This window comes from Ciona intestinalis, chromosome 9 (assembly GCF_000224145.3).
Source record: "Ciona intestinalis chromosome 9, KH, whole genome shotgun sequence".
In the NCBI taxonomy this organism is placed as follows: Eukaryota; Metazoa; Chordata; class Ascidiacea; order Phlebobranchia; family Cionidae; genus Ciona; species Ciona intestinalis.
Window position 1 is genome coordinate 4,927,545 of NC_020174.2, and position 12,355 is coordinate 4,939,899.

Genomic DNA, 12,355 nt, shown 5'->3' on the forward strand with positions numbered 1-12,355 from the left:
AGTATTCTGACAAAAACACACCTGTACCTCGATGGGCTACAAATTTTTTAAATAAACATTGAGTACGGCGCTTATTTATTAGCTTGGTAGCAAATACTTGGCCACGAGATGTAATAATTACCGTGGCAGATAGATTGTGAATATACAACGGTTATGACTTACATGGGTTAGTATAAAGACATTCATTTTATGCAATATGGTTAGGTGCACCAAAAGGAATAACTGGATGTATTTGTATTAATGTTCAAAGCTTTAAGCCAAACACTTTGTTTTTAATAATCTGCTAAAATGTGTTAATTACACATCATTTAAGCATATACTGAAAAGTTAAGTTAATAAAGTCGTATCTGTCAGAAAGCGTTTAGCCAAAGACATTAGCAGTAAAATCAAACAAAGATATATTACTTTGGGGTAAGATGAGAAAGCGTTGGCACCTAAATTACATATTTCCTGGTCGTGTTTAAAACAATTAACAACGTTCTTTTAGAGTCGCGGATATACAGTTATATACAATTTTGTAGTTATTTTTTGTTACTATACACAACGAGACTAGAGAAGAGATTAAAAAAATATATAAAAGCATCCTTTCACAGCACCCTGCTATATTTCACTGTAAAAGAATGCGTATAGGAAGTTTGTACAAAAACAGAAGAGTTTTAATTTATGTTCTACACGGGTCTGAATTTCATCTCTATGTACTCCAGAGAATATTTTGTTCCATGGAAACCGTCCCAACTCGCAGCTTGATCGGTGCTGGTTTGGCAATTCAAATATGCCCCGTTTAAATTGGAGTAAAAGCAATCCCCGTACCACCAAGCACCATGTTCTAACACCGCACAATTTGTTCCGGAGGAATCATTGTCTTGGTCCTTCGTGGTAAACGGGCGATTGTTATGATAGCTCAAGGAATCTCCTAAAAAATCGGTTCAATATAACATTTAAATCTGAATTTAAAAACACAATTTTAATTGCAAATATTTCTTTCATACGCTAACCACCAGGGAAAAGCTGGCGGCGCGAAACGGTGATGGCTAGAGCAATTGCTTCATAAGTTACAGACCCAACGGTTACTAGTAACTGTCATATGCCCATAGTGGTATGTGGTAGCAGTGTCAAGCCTCGACGCTATAACCTCTGGCCTTAAGGCAGGCGAACCAACAACTTTGCCGCGGCACTGGAAATAGTTTATATTTTTCTAGACATAAAACCAGATCGTTTTTTACAAATTTGCCAGCCCTGCTTTTTACTTGACAATTTCCCTCGAGTATAGTTTTTTACTCGTAGCGTGTTATTAGGATTGTTGTAAATAGTGTAATTTTCCTTACTATACGTAAAGGGATAAATAAAATTAATGTTATGTAACTCACCAGCGGTCCCGGAATACCCGGACACTGTCAATCTATAAAGTAGTTCTTCTGGAGCGATCGAAAACGAGCTGTCGGAAAAAGCGTGTTTGACATCATCGTTTATTACTATCATATAGTAGAGGTAAAGACGGGACACCTTTGGCACACAAATATCCAAATATTCTGATCGTGTTTTAAACAATGAACAACCGTCTACATGAGCCGTGAGGATACGGTTATACAACCATTTGAATGTTCTTTGTTTACTACCAAAAAGTACGAGAAATATATAGTGAAAAGGTGTCTCATCTACCCCTACTACAACATAAGTAAGCGTTATCACCTAAACTTGGCGTATTTCCAAACGTCTGCACAATCTTTTAAGTCAACCCTCAGTTCGTAAAGTCCAGACGACGTTAAAGAATGAAGATTTTCCATACCTTTAAAAAATATGTGTTAAAATCTACTACTAAGGAATTGTTCGTAATCTATTGTTTTTAAATTCAAACCCAGCCAAAATTCGTTGCTCAGATTCCCAAATTTCTGTCGATATTCTGCCCAAGTTCGGTAGAAGTTTTCAGATCCGTCTGTTCTTCGTTGGAAAACCTGTGGAAACGTAAACCAACATATTAATATATTACTATATCTTTTATTTGTCTCTTCGATTACGGTAGCAAAGATTAAAGAATAGTTAAAACGAAAAGGCAGGTGGTCGTTACAACTTACACCTATACCAGATAAACAACGAGCTATATTTGACTCAAGGTGGCTGTACACAGTTTCCAGCGTGCGAAGTCGTATGCAAACCCGTGTCCAATTCCGCATGCCGCAGCGAAATCCGGACAAAACGGACCGGATACTGTGTACAGCCACCTTTAGAAAAGGAAAGTGCGCGTAAAGAAAATCCACCAGCGCCAAAGTTCTGTGAGTTCTGTGAGTAAAACATGATAACTTACCAGCCAGCCGCCACCGTCTGTGGTTTGATCGCAGTAAACTTCCAAAGATTGTCTGTTCCCTCGGTTATATATCTCGTAAATCCCGCTTTCGTTTCGTCCCATTAGCAAAGCTTGCTTGCAACTTGTCGGCAATGCTGAAACAGAACAAGTACTAAGTAAGCGACATGTTAACGTGTTGAAAAATAGTCAACTTACAATAAACTTCCATTAATCTTTCCAACCGTTGCACCTTCTCACTTAAAACATTGTACTCTGACCTGCAGGTCGGGTCACAATGCCCCTGCTCGCCTTTCGGGCCCACAGGCCCAAGTAAACCATTTCCACCCACGGGTCCTCGTTTACCAGGAGGCCCAGGCTCTCCTTTTTGTTCTGTACTACCACTCCCGCAAGACAACACCACATGTTGAGTACCTTGGCTTTTAGACCCAGCGACCAGAAGAACAAAAACTACAACTTTAAGAAAACTCATTGCTGAAAGAAATACTGTTTTAACGACTGTCGTTATGTTACTTATTTCCATCTCTTCGTTGTGTTAACGGAATACAAAATTCTGAGTCTTCCCGTACTCACTGTTACCTCGTATGCCGGTCACACAAATGCTATGCAGCTGATAGTGACGGATCTTTTTATGCTAAGCAGGCAACCACAAGATTTATCGGCAGTGAATGAATAGCTTGTTTTTGTATCCTTATAAGGTTGTACAACAAATTTGTTTTTGAGTTCTGCAGCCTACTTCGTGCGAATTTGGGCGATCGGGAATGATGAATAGGTGACTTGTAAGCCGACTTTAAACCACAGTCATTCTGCTGCTGCACAGAACAACGCAGGAATACCAAATTAGGAAGTGCTGGCAACATAATTGCTTAACAATATAAACCTAAAGCAGCACATAGAGTTGCAAATGCAGAAATAAAAATATGTGTTTTTTAATGTGATGTACAGTCGTACAGGAAGTAAAAATACATCACTATAAAGTAATCACTGGCGATTTCACAAGACTATATTTAACTAATCCATATATTAATACTTTAAATTCAAAATGAACATGTTATAACTTTAGTGACTTACAGTTTTTCACAATCTTGTCACAATTTCAAAATTACGACTATGCTTTCTGATGATTTTTAACAAAAAATAAGTAAGTAATGGTCTAAAAGTTGGGCTTGAAAGGCAACCATACACTTCCTCATTGAGCTTAGCGGATGTGGAACACATAATGGACCAATTCATAAGCGCCAGACATAACTGTAAAAGGCAGGGGAGGCCGGTAATAGTTGGACTTGACACTACTTATACTTTATAAAACAACTTGGTTCAACCGATTAAGGAGTAATGCAAAAAAAATCCGGGACAAATTTGGTCGTAATGTTTTCTGAATAATGAAGAAAATTCCAGAGCAGCCTTCCTACCCTGCCACCCCAGGTTTGGAACCTAATGTTAAACTTCAACCATTTTCAGCAGAAGAGGAAGGACCAGCTATATCTTGTGATGGTGGTTGACCAGGTGCGGGTATCAAACCATCACGAACCATCTCCATTTGTTGTTGAAGCCACTCCTGCTGTTCCTGCTCAAGTTGTTGCTGTCTCGCCTTGTTAAAACATAACCATCTACTGTTATACAGCATTTTTTCACTTTTTTTATATTTCTTCTGCCAATTGACAAGACTTCATTAGGATTTGACACCTCAATGCAAAGCACGCCAAAACTTTAAAATAAAGTTAAAAAGGAAATAAAAACAAAGTTGCATTTATACAATGAACATTACCTGAGCAAACAGTTCCTGTTGTTGCCTTAGTAATTCTTCCTCAGGAATGCCAAGGTTTTCCAACCTACTACTTCCTCTTCGCTTCTTCTGTGCGACATGTTTGCATTCGGCAAGAACTTCTTTGCATTCTGTTACGTAAGTCCCGAACCCAAGCGCTTCTAATGCTGTAATGCAAAGTTAGAGCTGATTTCATGTGGGTGAGGTCTTACAGCGATGCCATGGAACCTGGGATTTAGGTTAGAGTTTGCCCATTACCCCAACAATGTAAATGTACATTTTATTCTTAATTTCTATATGGGTGTTCTACAGTGAGGCGTGTCATGGGACCATATGGGCCAGAGTTCCCCCCAACACCTAAACTAATTACACAAGTGTATAAAGATTCACTCTGCATAAAAGATTAGCAATGCAGCATTTTTGTTAAAATAATGCCAATGTGGTTCAAGATATAAATTCAGCATGAACATACCTTCCAACACATGCTCAGGCATTATGGTCTTCTTTGTGTTTTTGTTGCAAATCTCATTTGCTTCCGATGAAACAAGATGAATGAACTCATTACAACAAGCTACTATTAATTCTCGTGCTTCATTTGATACTCGGACCTAAACAGCAAGCGCAAATAGTTTAATACATTGTCAACCTGTTATTAATCTGTTATTGTTAATCATGTTACAACCATTGTGGTCGTGTTCCTGGGCATCCAACTAAGCGGTCACTAATGGGTTGTCTAAATTATCAGCCGACAGTCACACGAAAAAGGGCCCAATGAATAATAATTACAAACAAACTTATATAAATTAAGTATATAGTTCACATAGTTACCTGGGGTAAAATTTCCTTTATCATTTTATTGATGGCGGCTCTTGGTAGGTTTAGGTCATCTTCCTCAGCCATTTGAATACACAAGGAAGATTAATCAATTATTGCAGCATGTAATTATCAGTTCATTATTTATCACTGCTAATACTGAAATAGTAAAATGAGTGAAATGCTATACGCCTATACACAATGCAAAAATCTGGATGATTTTAAAATAAAACTACTCATTTTGGTTGAAACTTATTAGTAACCCTAAAATAGTAATCCTAAATATAACCCCAACAAAAAAGCGACACTTTTAGAGATGTTAAACAGATTTTAACAATATTTTTACCAAACTTTTGCGATAAAGATTATATTATAGTTATCTTCTGCAAATGCCAATATAGCCCTTATCAAAAACATAGTAAGGAATATTATTCAATAAACAGGTACTCTGGTCAAGTTTATAATTATTTAAAACATAAACATTTTGGGTATGTTTTAGTGTTCAAGATTGATGCATTGAAACCACAATCATTGCGTAAATAGCAATTATTACTCATAATGGATTTGCAGCTTTCATCCGTATACATTATCCACTGCACCAGTGTTAACTGTAAAAGTAAACACTTTACAGTCAGCCCCTCCACTGGCTACAATGTCCGGCAAAGACCAATCAACAGACATTACTTTATCTGTGTGTGCTTGCAGGTCGTATAATGGGGCCTTAGGACTCCTTGTGTCCCACATTTTAACACAGTTGTCCAATGATCCACTCACTAATGTATGAGAATCATTAGGGGCCCAGTGAACAGAAGTCACCCAGCCAATATGTGAGGTTAAATTACACTTCACGACGGCCCCTTCACCACTCCTAGGATCCCACAACCTTACATGGCGATCTGTATTCCCCGTCACAACCAATCTACTAAGATGGGAATAATCAAGCGATAAAATAGACTTCATTCCTCGCATGTGGGACTTCTCTACTGCTGTATCAATATCCCAGATTCGAATAGTATGATCCCAAGATCCAGAACAAATTTCATTTTCATTCAACCATGTGAGTGCCGACACAACCTCTGTATGGCCCGACAGTGTTACTTTCGCCGTCCTAGTCAGACTTTTTTTCCCACTTTTGAATTTCTTTTTGCTTGAATTGATGACCTCTTGTGTGTCTTCTTCTGGTGTAACAGAGGATGACCAAACCTTTATTGTAGAATCCCACGAGCCAGTCGCAAAAATAGATTTCTTTTCATTGCTAGCAGCACATTCTACACTCTTTGAGTGACCTTTACAACAAAACAATGAACTCAACTGATTAGTTGATGAGTTATACGTCCAAATAACAGCATGTTGGTCTTGTGACGTGCTAACAAAACTTATCTTTTGCTTTTTTTCATCAGAATTATAGTTGATTATTGCAATTGACTTCACAGGTTCAGAATGGCCAATACCACTAACCAACTGTTTTGTGGTCACTCTGTCCCAAACAGTCACCGCACAGTCATATGATCCAGTTATAATAAATTTCTCAGTTGTTTTTATGCTGCTTATCCAATCTGGTTGTTGAAATGAATGTTTAAGCTCTGGTGCTTGCTTACGTTGCAAATATTCCACATCTATTACAGATTCAGAGGACAACCCTTTAGTTTCAACATGATCAACCAATGAAGTTCTTATAAACTCATCGTTAACAAGAAAGTCGAAGTCAGATCTGGTGCTTTCATCCTTATCTTCTGACAAAAGTTTGTTCACTAAATCATTCAATTCTGTGCATGTGCTGCTACCAGGTACAGAAAACGTATTATCAGTAACTGAAAACTGTTTTTGTTGTGTGAAAAGTTTAATTTGGAAGTGAGCCATTGTACTGATAACCCTCGCTCTTCAGTTTGGATTAAACACAAAGTTTAAAACGATACCTTATGGCTACTTAAGCACTGGGAAATAAAACAGCAAGAGTTAACAAAATAACCTGTTTTAGTGAAGAATTATCCCACACTAGCTACTAAACGTTTACTATTCCCCTCGCGTATTGCTTATAATAAATATGTAACGTCACGGAAGGTTGTTCACTATAGTATGCTTTATACACGCAAATAATAAGTTACAATCAATAAATAGTTACATTTTACGCATAATTGAACACAATCGTCTTAAATAAAGTTTTTAATAACTCTAATAACAACTTATTATATTCTAAACTTAATTAAACACGTGCGTTTTATAAACAGTATAAAGAGCATTTATTCTCAACAGCAGTCGTAGCTTATATGTGGCGCTCTTATATTGTCACTATGCTTTTCAAAGCAGTGACTTTCCGACAGGCCATTCATGTTTTTAAAAGATTTCTTTGCAATAATATCCGTGTAAATTAGTACTTCCCAAAAAAACTTACCATGTGATCTATTCAAATCGTTGATTGTAAGAATTATTGTGGTTTCTTTCTGCAAGAGCCGCATTGGAATATGTGCGTCGCACTTCCTAGTGCACTATGGCTTACAATATAGTATATAGGAAGCTATGGAATGAACCACGGCGTCTCTCGTAGACCGTGAATAAACGCAAACCTTAAGCCACATTAGATGAAACTTGCTATAGGGGAGCTTGTGTTTCATATCACATGTTCCCCCAAGCTCTATATATATACGAAGGTATCTAACTCGTTTTTTTTTTCAGTTCGGAGTTAGGATTTAAGCATTTAATCATAAATACGCCGCGGGTCTCAGTGCTATTGCCACAATCACATTACTTCCTATTCTTTTCCTGTTGCTAGAATTGTTCTCATCAGAAACCAACATGAAACAAAGGCTGCATGTTCTGCTTATACCCAGTCGCTAGAATACACAAAGCTATCTTCAATTAGGGTTTTAGTATTAACATAATCTAATAAGCAACAGTGTAGTAGAATAAAACGAGTGTCTGTATTCAAAACTAATTTTGTTTTGACTGTTTATTGCTTGGAGACAGGATTTAAATATTTTTTATGAACCATGGATAGAGTTGTTATGGAAAGGACAGAAAATGGAGAAAACCAAGTCAAGGTTTACAAGAAAAGATGGTGCATTCTCACTGTGGTGTCACTCTATGGGATTTTACTGTGTATTGATTTCTCCTGCTTCGGCCAGATTAACAACGTTCTGGCAAAACTTTTCGACATACAACCTTGGCAAGTGGATTGGTTGAACCTGGTAGCTCCTGTAGTTTACATTGTAATGGCAATCCCTATCAGTGCGGTCATTTCTTTTGTTCAATTCAGGCAATTAACGATTATATATCTGGCAATATTTACGGTGGGGCTTATACTGGTTCTACTTGGCGTTTCCATAACCAGAGGTTTCCCATGTGCGATAATCGGGCAGGTTTGTATTGGATTCTCTGCCTTGTTTAATTTCGCTGGAATACCTCTAACAGCGTCGATATGGTTCCCATCTAATGAAGTTGCTTTAGCAGTCGCCGTCCAATTGTTATCTAGAGGATTTGGGCAAGTTGTAGGCTCCACTGTTTCGCCTTACCTGGTGCATGTTAACCAGTCAGTTGAACAAAACCGACTTCACATGATGATGTTTTTCGGGGCATTAGCATCGGCTGCGTTTCTGCTAACAGTATTCGGGTTTGTTTTCGTTGAAAACCGACCGCCGTCGACGGCAAGCTTTGCTCAGCAAAATGTGACCGACCCAATCAGTAGCTTTACCGTTAAAGGGGCATTAAAGGAATTTAAGGAAATATTAACCAACAGAACAGTAGCGCCAGTTTTACTCGCAGGTTGCATGTGTTACGTTGTAATCGTCTTCTACACAGTCCTGCTGTCATCTATTCTGCATAAAAGTTTTCCCTCTACGAGAAATATAAATACTTTATCGGGCCGACTAGTAATGCTTGCTTGGGCGTTAAGTACGATTTCATCATTGGTGGCAGGACCCATAATCATAAAGACACGAGCGTACAAACTATTATTACTTATCAATGTATTTGGTATGGTTTTAAGCTGTGCGTGTGTGCTTCTTTTTTTTATTTTTCAGAATATATTTCTGTTATATATTGGCATGGCGGCTCTTGGGCTGTTTGACGGGTTTGTTGTAACCTCCGTTTTAGAGCTACTGGCAGAGGTGATTTATCCCAAACCCATGACCCACGTTACCCAACTATTTCTAAGCGGGACAGCGATCATGCAATTAGTTTACATTACGGTTAACAGAGCCATACTTACAAACGTTGGTGCTATAGAGGCAAATATCCTTACGTTAGTTGCTTGTATGTTCGCCTTCATATTGTTACTTATTACGAAGACGTCTTACGCAAGAACAGAAATGAATGAATCGAATGAAAGTGCCAACTTACTGGGAAATTAATTGAACATGTACTTGAATCTAATACTTAACTAATTTCATAAATGTTTACAGTGATTCAAATAAAAATACACTAAAATTGTAACCACTATTTTCGTTGCTGTATTTATTCCTGACAATCAATATACAAAGCAATTTAGAAACATTGTATACTATTACCAAATTCGTATCTGTTTTTATCAACTGCTAATGTAAATTTCCCCACTAATATTGCACACAGTAGGAACTATTAAACACAACTACGTTGTAAAGTAAAGTGAAGCAAAACCTATAAGCCAATACACAGTGAATAGGTAACAACTTCATACAAAGTTAAAAGTAAATATCCTAAATTTACTGATTTACTTGAACATGATTTATTAAATAAAGTAAATAGATATAATATTAAAAAGCCCAAGTTTTAAATAGGTCTTTAAGACACATAAATAAAGTTTGAAATAAAATCTATCCATGTAGGCAGGCTCACATTTAAAGTACTGAAGGTATAGTAAGTCGGGGTAAGATGAGACATGTTCTCACTCTCTTTTGGTAAACAAAGAATAATCACAGAAATACAGAATAATATAACCTTATTCTAACGACTCTTTGAGTATTGCTAATTGTTTTAACATGGTTAGCAAACATAAGATATATTAAGTGCTAACAGTATCCAATCTTACCCCACAGTACTATATTACATTATGAAGCCTGTTATAAATTAAATGGGTCATTCAAAATCTTCTGTATTTGTTGTAAGTGTAAAGCATTGATCCCAACAGCTGGAGCTGCCATGACGGGACGTCCACAATATTTTAACTGGAAATAAATCAAAATTTAAATAACTAAACACAAAACTTTAATAGTTTTAAAACAACCAAAATACTGATCTGTGAAAATTTAAAAACTAAAAAAGAATGTAAAGGTTGACTGGTTTTGTAACACAGACATTCTGGCATTTAAAAGTAAACCAGTGTTTTAAAAGCCCCTATATTACGCATACAGGTTGTCTTCATTAGGTTGAATGACACTCAGCAGTGCGAGATATTTGGAAAAAAGGAAGTGAAATATGCCCACCAGAAACAATTTACAGAAAAAATATGCTTTTATGTTATTTTTACATACATTGTGTAAATTACAGAACTCAAATAACTGCTAAAAGAGCTCTTATACAAAACAAATGTAATATGCTTGGCAGTAACAGCTTACAGGTATAAATATGTTGAACAACTACAAAAAAACAGCTTCTATGTAAATGTTATTTTCACCTGTATTCCAAGTAAATTACGGAATCTTGTATCCACAAAGTTCCACGGCCCCATATTCCGTGGTTCCTCCTGTGCCCAAACAAATGTATCGGCTGAAGTAAATCTAGAAACCTCACGATGCAGCGCTTCCGCAGGAAAAGGACAAAGTTCTTCAATACGAACGATTGCTACATTGTTAAGATCTTTGTTTTGTTCAGCCAATTTTTTCCGTTGGTCCTCCAAGGCAAAATAATGTTTCCCAGAACAGAAAATCACTTTCTTCACCCTAGAATATTTAATTGTGTTTTACAGTTTATTCATCTTTGGTAAGCAAATTTAGACTGAAGTTTTTAGTAAAACCACACTAAATTAAAGTAGTAGGTAAACTACGGCCTGAATCTCAGGTCTACTGTCATAGCCATTGCTGTTGAAAGAACAAATTAACAATAAACTTTTTTTTACATTATTACACATTATAATAAGACAATTTTGTCCTCAGGAAAAGGGTTCGAAGGCATCCTCATCATGGAAATACAGAAGAGGGAGCCTCTGTTCTCATCATAGGACAGTTACATGGTTCACATTTACATTGATTTTAAATACAGAAAAAACCTTACGTTTGTGGGGACTTTGAACTGCTGTCTGGAACCACAGGGAGAAAGTGGGTTCCTGATTCAAACTCTTTCATTGGGGAAGAAGCGGCCTGGAAAGTAATTGTGTTGTTGAATTAGTTGTAACATCCGATGTTACTGGTGGGATTTTATAAAACTCAAAGGATTTTGACAACAAATGCGAAACATATAACATGAGTTTGTTGGTATTATTACGAATATTTGAATTTTTTTAAATTGGAAAATTTAGGATTTGCTTCAACTCCTGAAATGTTTTAGGATAGGCTTGCATATCCTGTACCATATAAATAAATAGACATCATTGTGTAATATATCATGTGTGGCAATTGTATGCATTTTAACAGGATAAGCTAATTAGTTTTGATAAGTTATAAAACATGACCGGATAATCATTTGTGTAAGTGGATTATACAAGGCTTATGAGTTTTATACGAAAAAAAGTGAGTGTAAATATATATATATAAGCACATATATAATTGTACGTAAACAAATAAGTTTGTGTAAGCGCAATGTGGTGTTGTATAAAGTACTGTTAGCTGTATATCGGTGCCAAACTTTGGAAGGCAAGAATTTTCTACTTTGTATTATTCAATAAACATTACAACCAATAGTTCAATTTGTTTCACAGGAAGGAGCGTGTAACTATCCTTGCCTCCTCTATATTTTTAAAAGCTTGGTGCTTGTGATTTTATAAAGTATGAGTTGTATTGATGACATAGACTGTGATGTTTATGCTGTATATGATATAATGATGGTGGAAACATTGCATGGAGCTGGTAGGTCAATGTACAGAAGGAGGGATTTGAAAACTGCGCAAATTTACTTCCAAGAAAATCTGAAATTTTGCCAAAGTTTGAAAATGAGATCAAAAATGGAGGACATGGGAAAAATATATTCATGGGAGATGGAGGGTGTGTTTTACTTGATAAGGATAGCGGGTAGTTTGGAGGATAAGGCTGGATTACTAGAGTATCTTAACATTGCTGTTCAAATATATACCAGACCGAAAAAAAATCAGAAATTTTTAGGTGGAGAGAGATGTAGGAATATAGAAGGTCTGGTGGAAGTAGCTGTGATGCTTATCACTGTGTGTTGTGGGGTTGGGGATTATAAAGGGGGGTTGGTCTGTTCGCAAGTTATGCTAAAATGGTGTCGTGGTAACGATGTGCCGAGTGAAGGGAGAGCAAAACTAAGGCTTGCTGTTGGAGGTTTATACTTGAAGCTTGTAAACCACACAAAACAGTGAAGCATTACAACATGGCTATGAAGTTACTCAATGA

The 12,355-nt window shown here is 36.7% G+C and overlaps 4 protein-coding genes across 4 annotated transcripts in view; all 4 read right to left on the reverse strand.

The window, feature by feature from the left end:
• Nucleotides 1-58: 58 nt before the first annotated feature.
• cbf-1 (transcription factor CBF/NF-Y/archaeal histone -1) lies at nt 59-3,181 on the reverse strand. Its single transcript, XM_026836063.1, has 6 exons — nt 2,498-3,181; nt 2,303-2,436; nt 1,856-1,952; nt 1,690-1,786; nt 1,368-1,435; nt 59-913 (listed from the first exon to the last, which is right to left on the reverse strand). Exons 1-6 carry the CDS (start codon nt 2,820-2,822, stop codon nt 669-671), a joined length of 966 nt encoding a protein of 321 aa, XP_026691864.1. The 5' UTR covers nt 2,823-3,181; the 3' UTR covers nt 59-668.
• Nucleotides 3,182-3,212: 31 nt separating this feature from the next.
• Nucleotides 3,213-5,038, reverse strand: LOC113474005 (protein Dr1-like). The gene is made up of 4 exons (XM_004226409.4): nt 4,893-5,038; nt 4,537-4,672; nt 4,068-4,231; nt 3,213-3,890 (listed from the first exon to the last, which is right to left on the reverse strand). The coding sequence occupies exons 1-4, from the start codon at nt 4,962-4,964 to the stop codon at nt 3,747-3,749; spliced, it is 516 nt and encodes a 171-aa protein (XP_004226457.1). The 5' UTR covers nt 4,965-5,038; the 3' UTR covers nt 3,213-3,746.
• Nucleotides 5,037-6,809, reverse strand: LOC113474056 (ribosome biogenesis protein wdr12-like). The gene has a single exon (XM_026836060.1). It carries the CDS (start codon nt 6,735-6,737, stop codon nt 5,451-5,453), a length of 1,287 nt encoding a protein of 428 aa, XP_026691861.1. The 5' UTR covers nt 6,738-6,809; the 3' UTR covers nt 5,037-5,450.
• Nucleotides 6,810-9,299: 2,490 nt separating this feature from the next.
• The window catches only part of LOC100179490 (probable 2-oxoglutarate dehydrogenase E1 component DHKTD1, mitochondrial), a 13,005-nt gene continuing 9,949 nt past the window's right edge, over nt 9,300-12,355 (reverse strand). Inside the window, exons 14-16 of the mRNA XM_009861434.3 lie at nt 11,061-11,146; nt 10,465-10,729; nt 9,300-10,015 (exon numbers count right to left, since the gene is read on the reverse strand). Of these exons, the coding sequence (XP_009859736.1) occupies nt 9,911-10,015; nt 10,465-10,729; nt 11,061-11,146 (456 nt within the window). The 3' untranslated portion in view covers nt 9,300-9,910. The remainder of the gene's footprint in view (nt 10,016-10,464; nt 10,730-11,060; nt 11,147-12,355) is intronic.

Coding starts and splice junctions, on each gene's coding strand:
- cbf-1 (XM_026836063.1), bottom strand. CDS start 2,822: ATGGAAATAAGTAACATAACGACAGTCGTTAAAACAGTATTTCTTTCA. Junction 1,953..2,302: donor CAGACGGTGGCGGCTGGCTG/GTAAGTTATCAT, acceptor ACGTTTCCACAG/GTTTTCCAACGAAGAACAGA. Junction 1,787..1,855: donor GAGCAACGAATTTTGGCTGG/GTTTGAATTTAA, acceptor TATTTTTTAAAG/GTATGGAAAATCTTCATTCT.
- LOC113474005 (XM_004226409.4), bottom strand. CDS start 4,964: ATGGCTGAGGAAGATGACCTAAACCTACCAAGAGCCGCCATCAATAAA. Junction 4,673..4,892: donor TAAAGGAAATTTTACCCCAG/GTAACTATGTGA, acceptor CTTGCTGTTTAG/GTCCGAGTATCAAATGAAGC. Junction 3,891..4,067: donor AACAGGAACTGTTTGCTCAG/GTAATGTTCATT, acceptor TGTTTTAACAAG/GCGAGACAGCAACAACTTGA.
- LOC113474056 (XM_026836060.1), bottom strand. CDS start 6,737: ATGGCTCACTTCCAAATTAAACTTTTCACACAACAAAAACAGTTTTCA.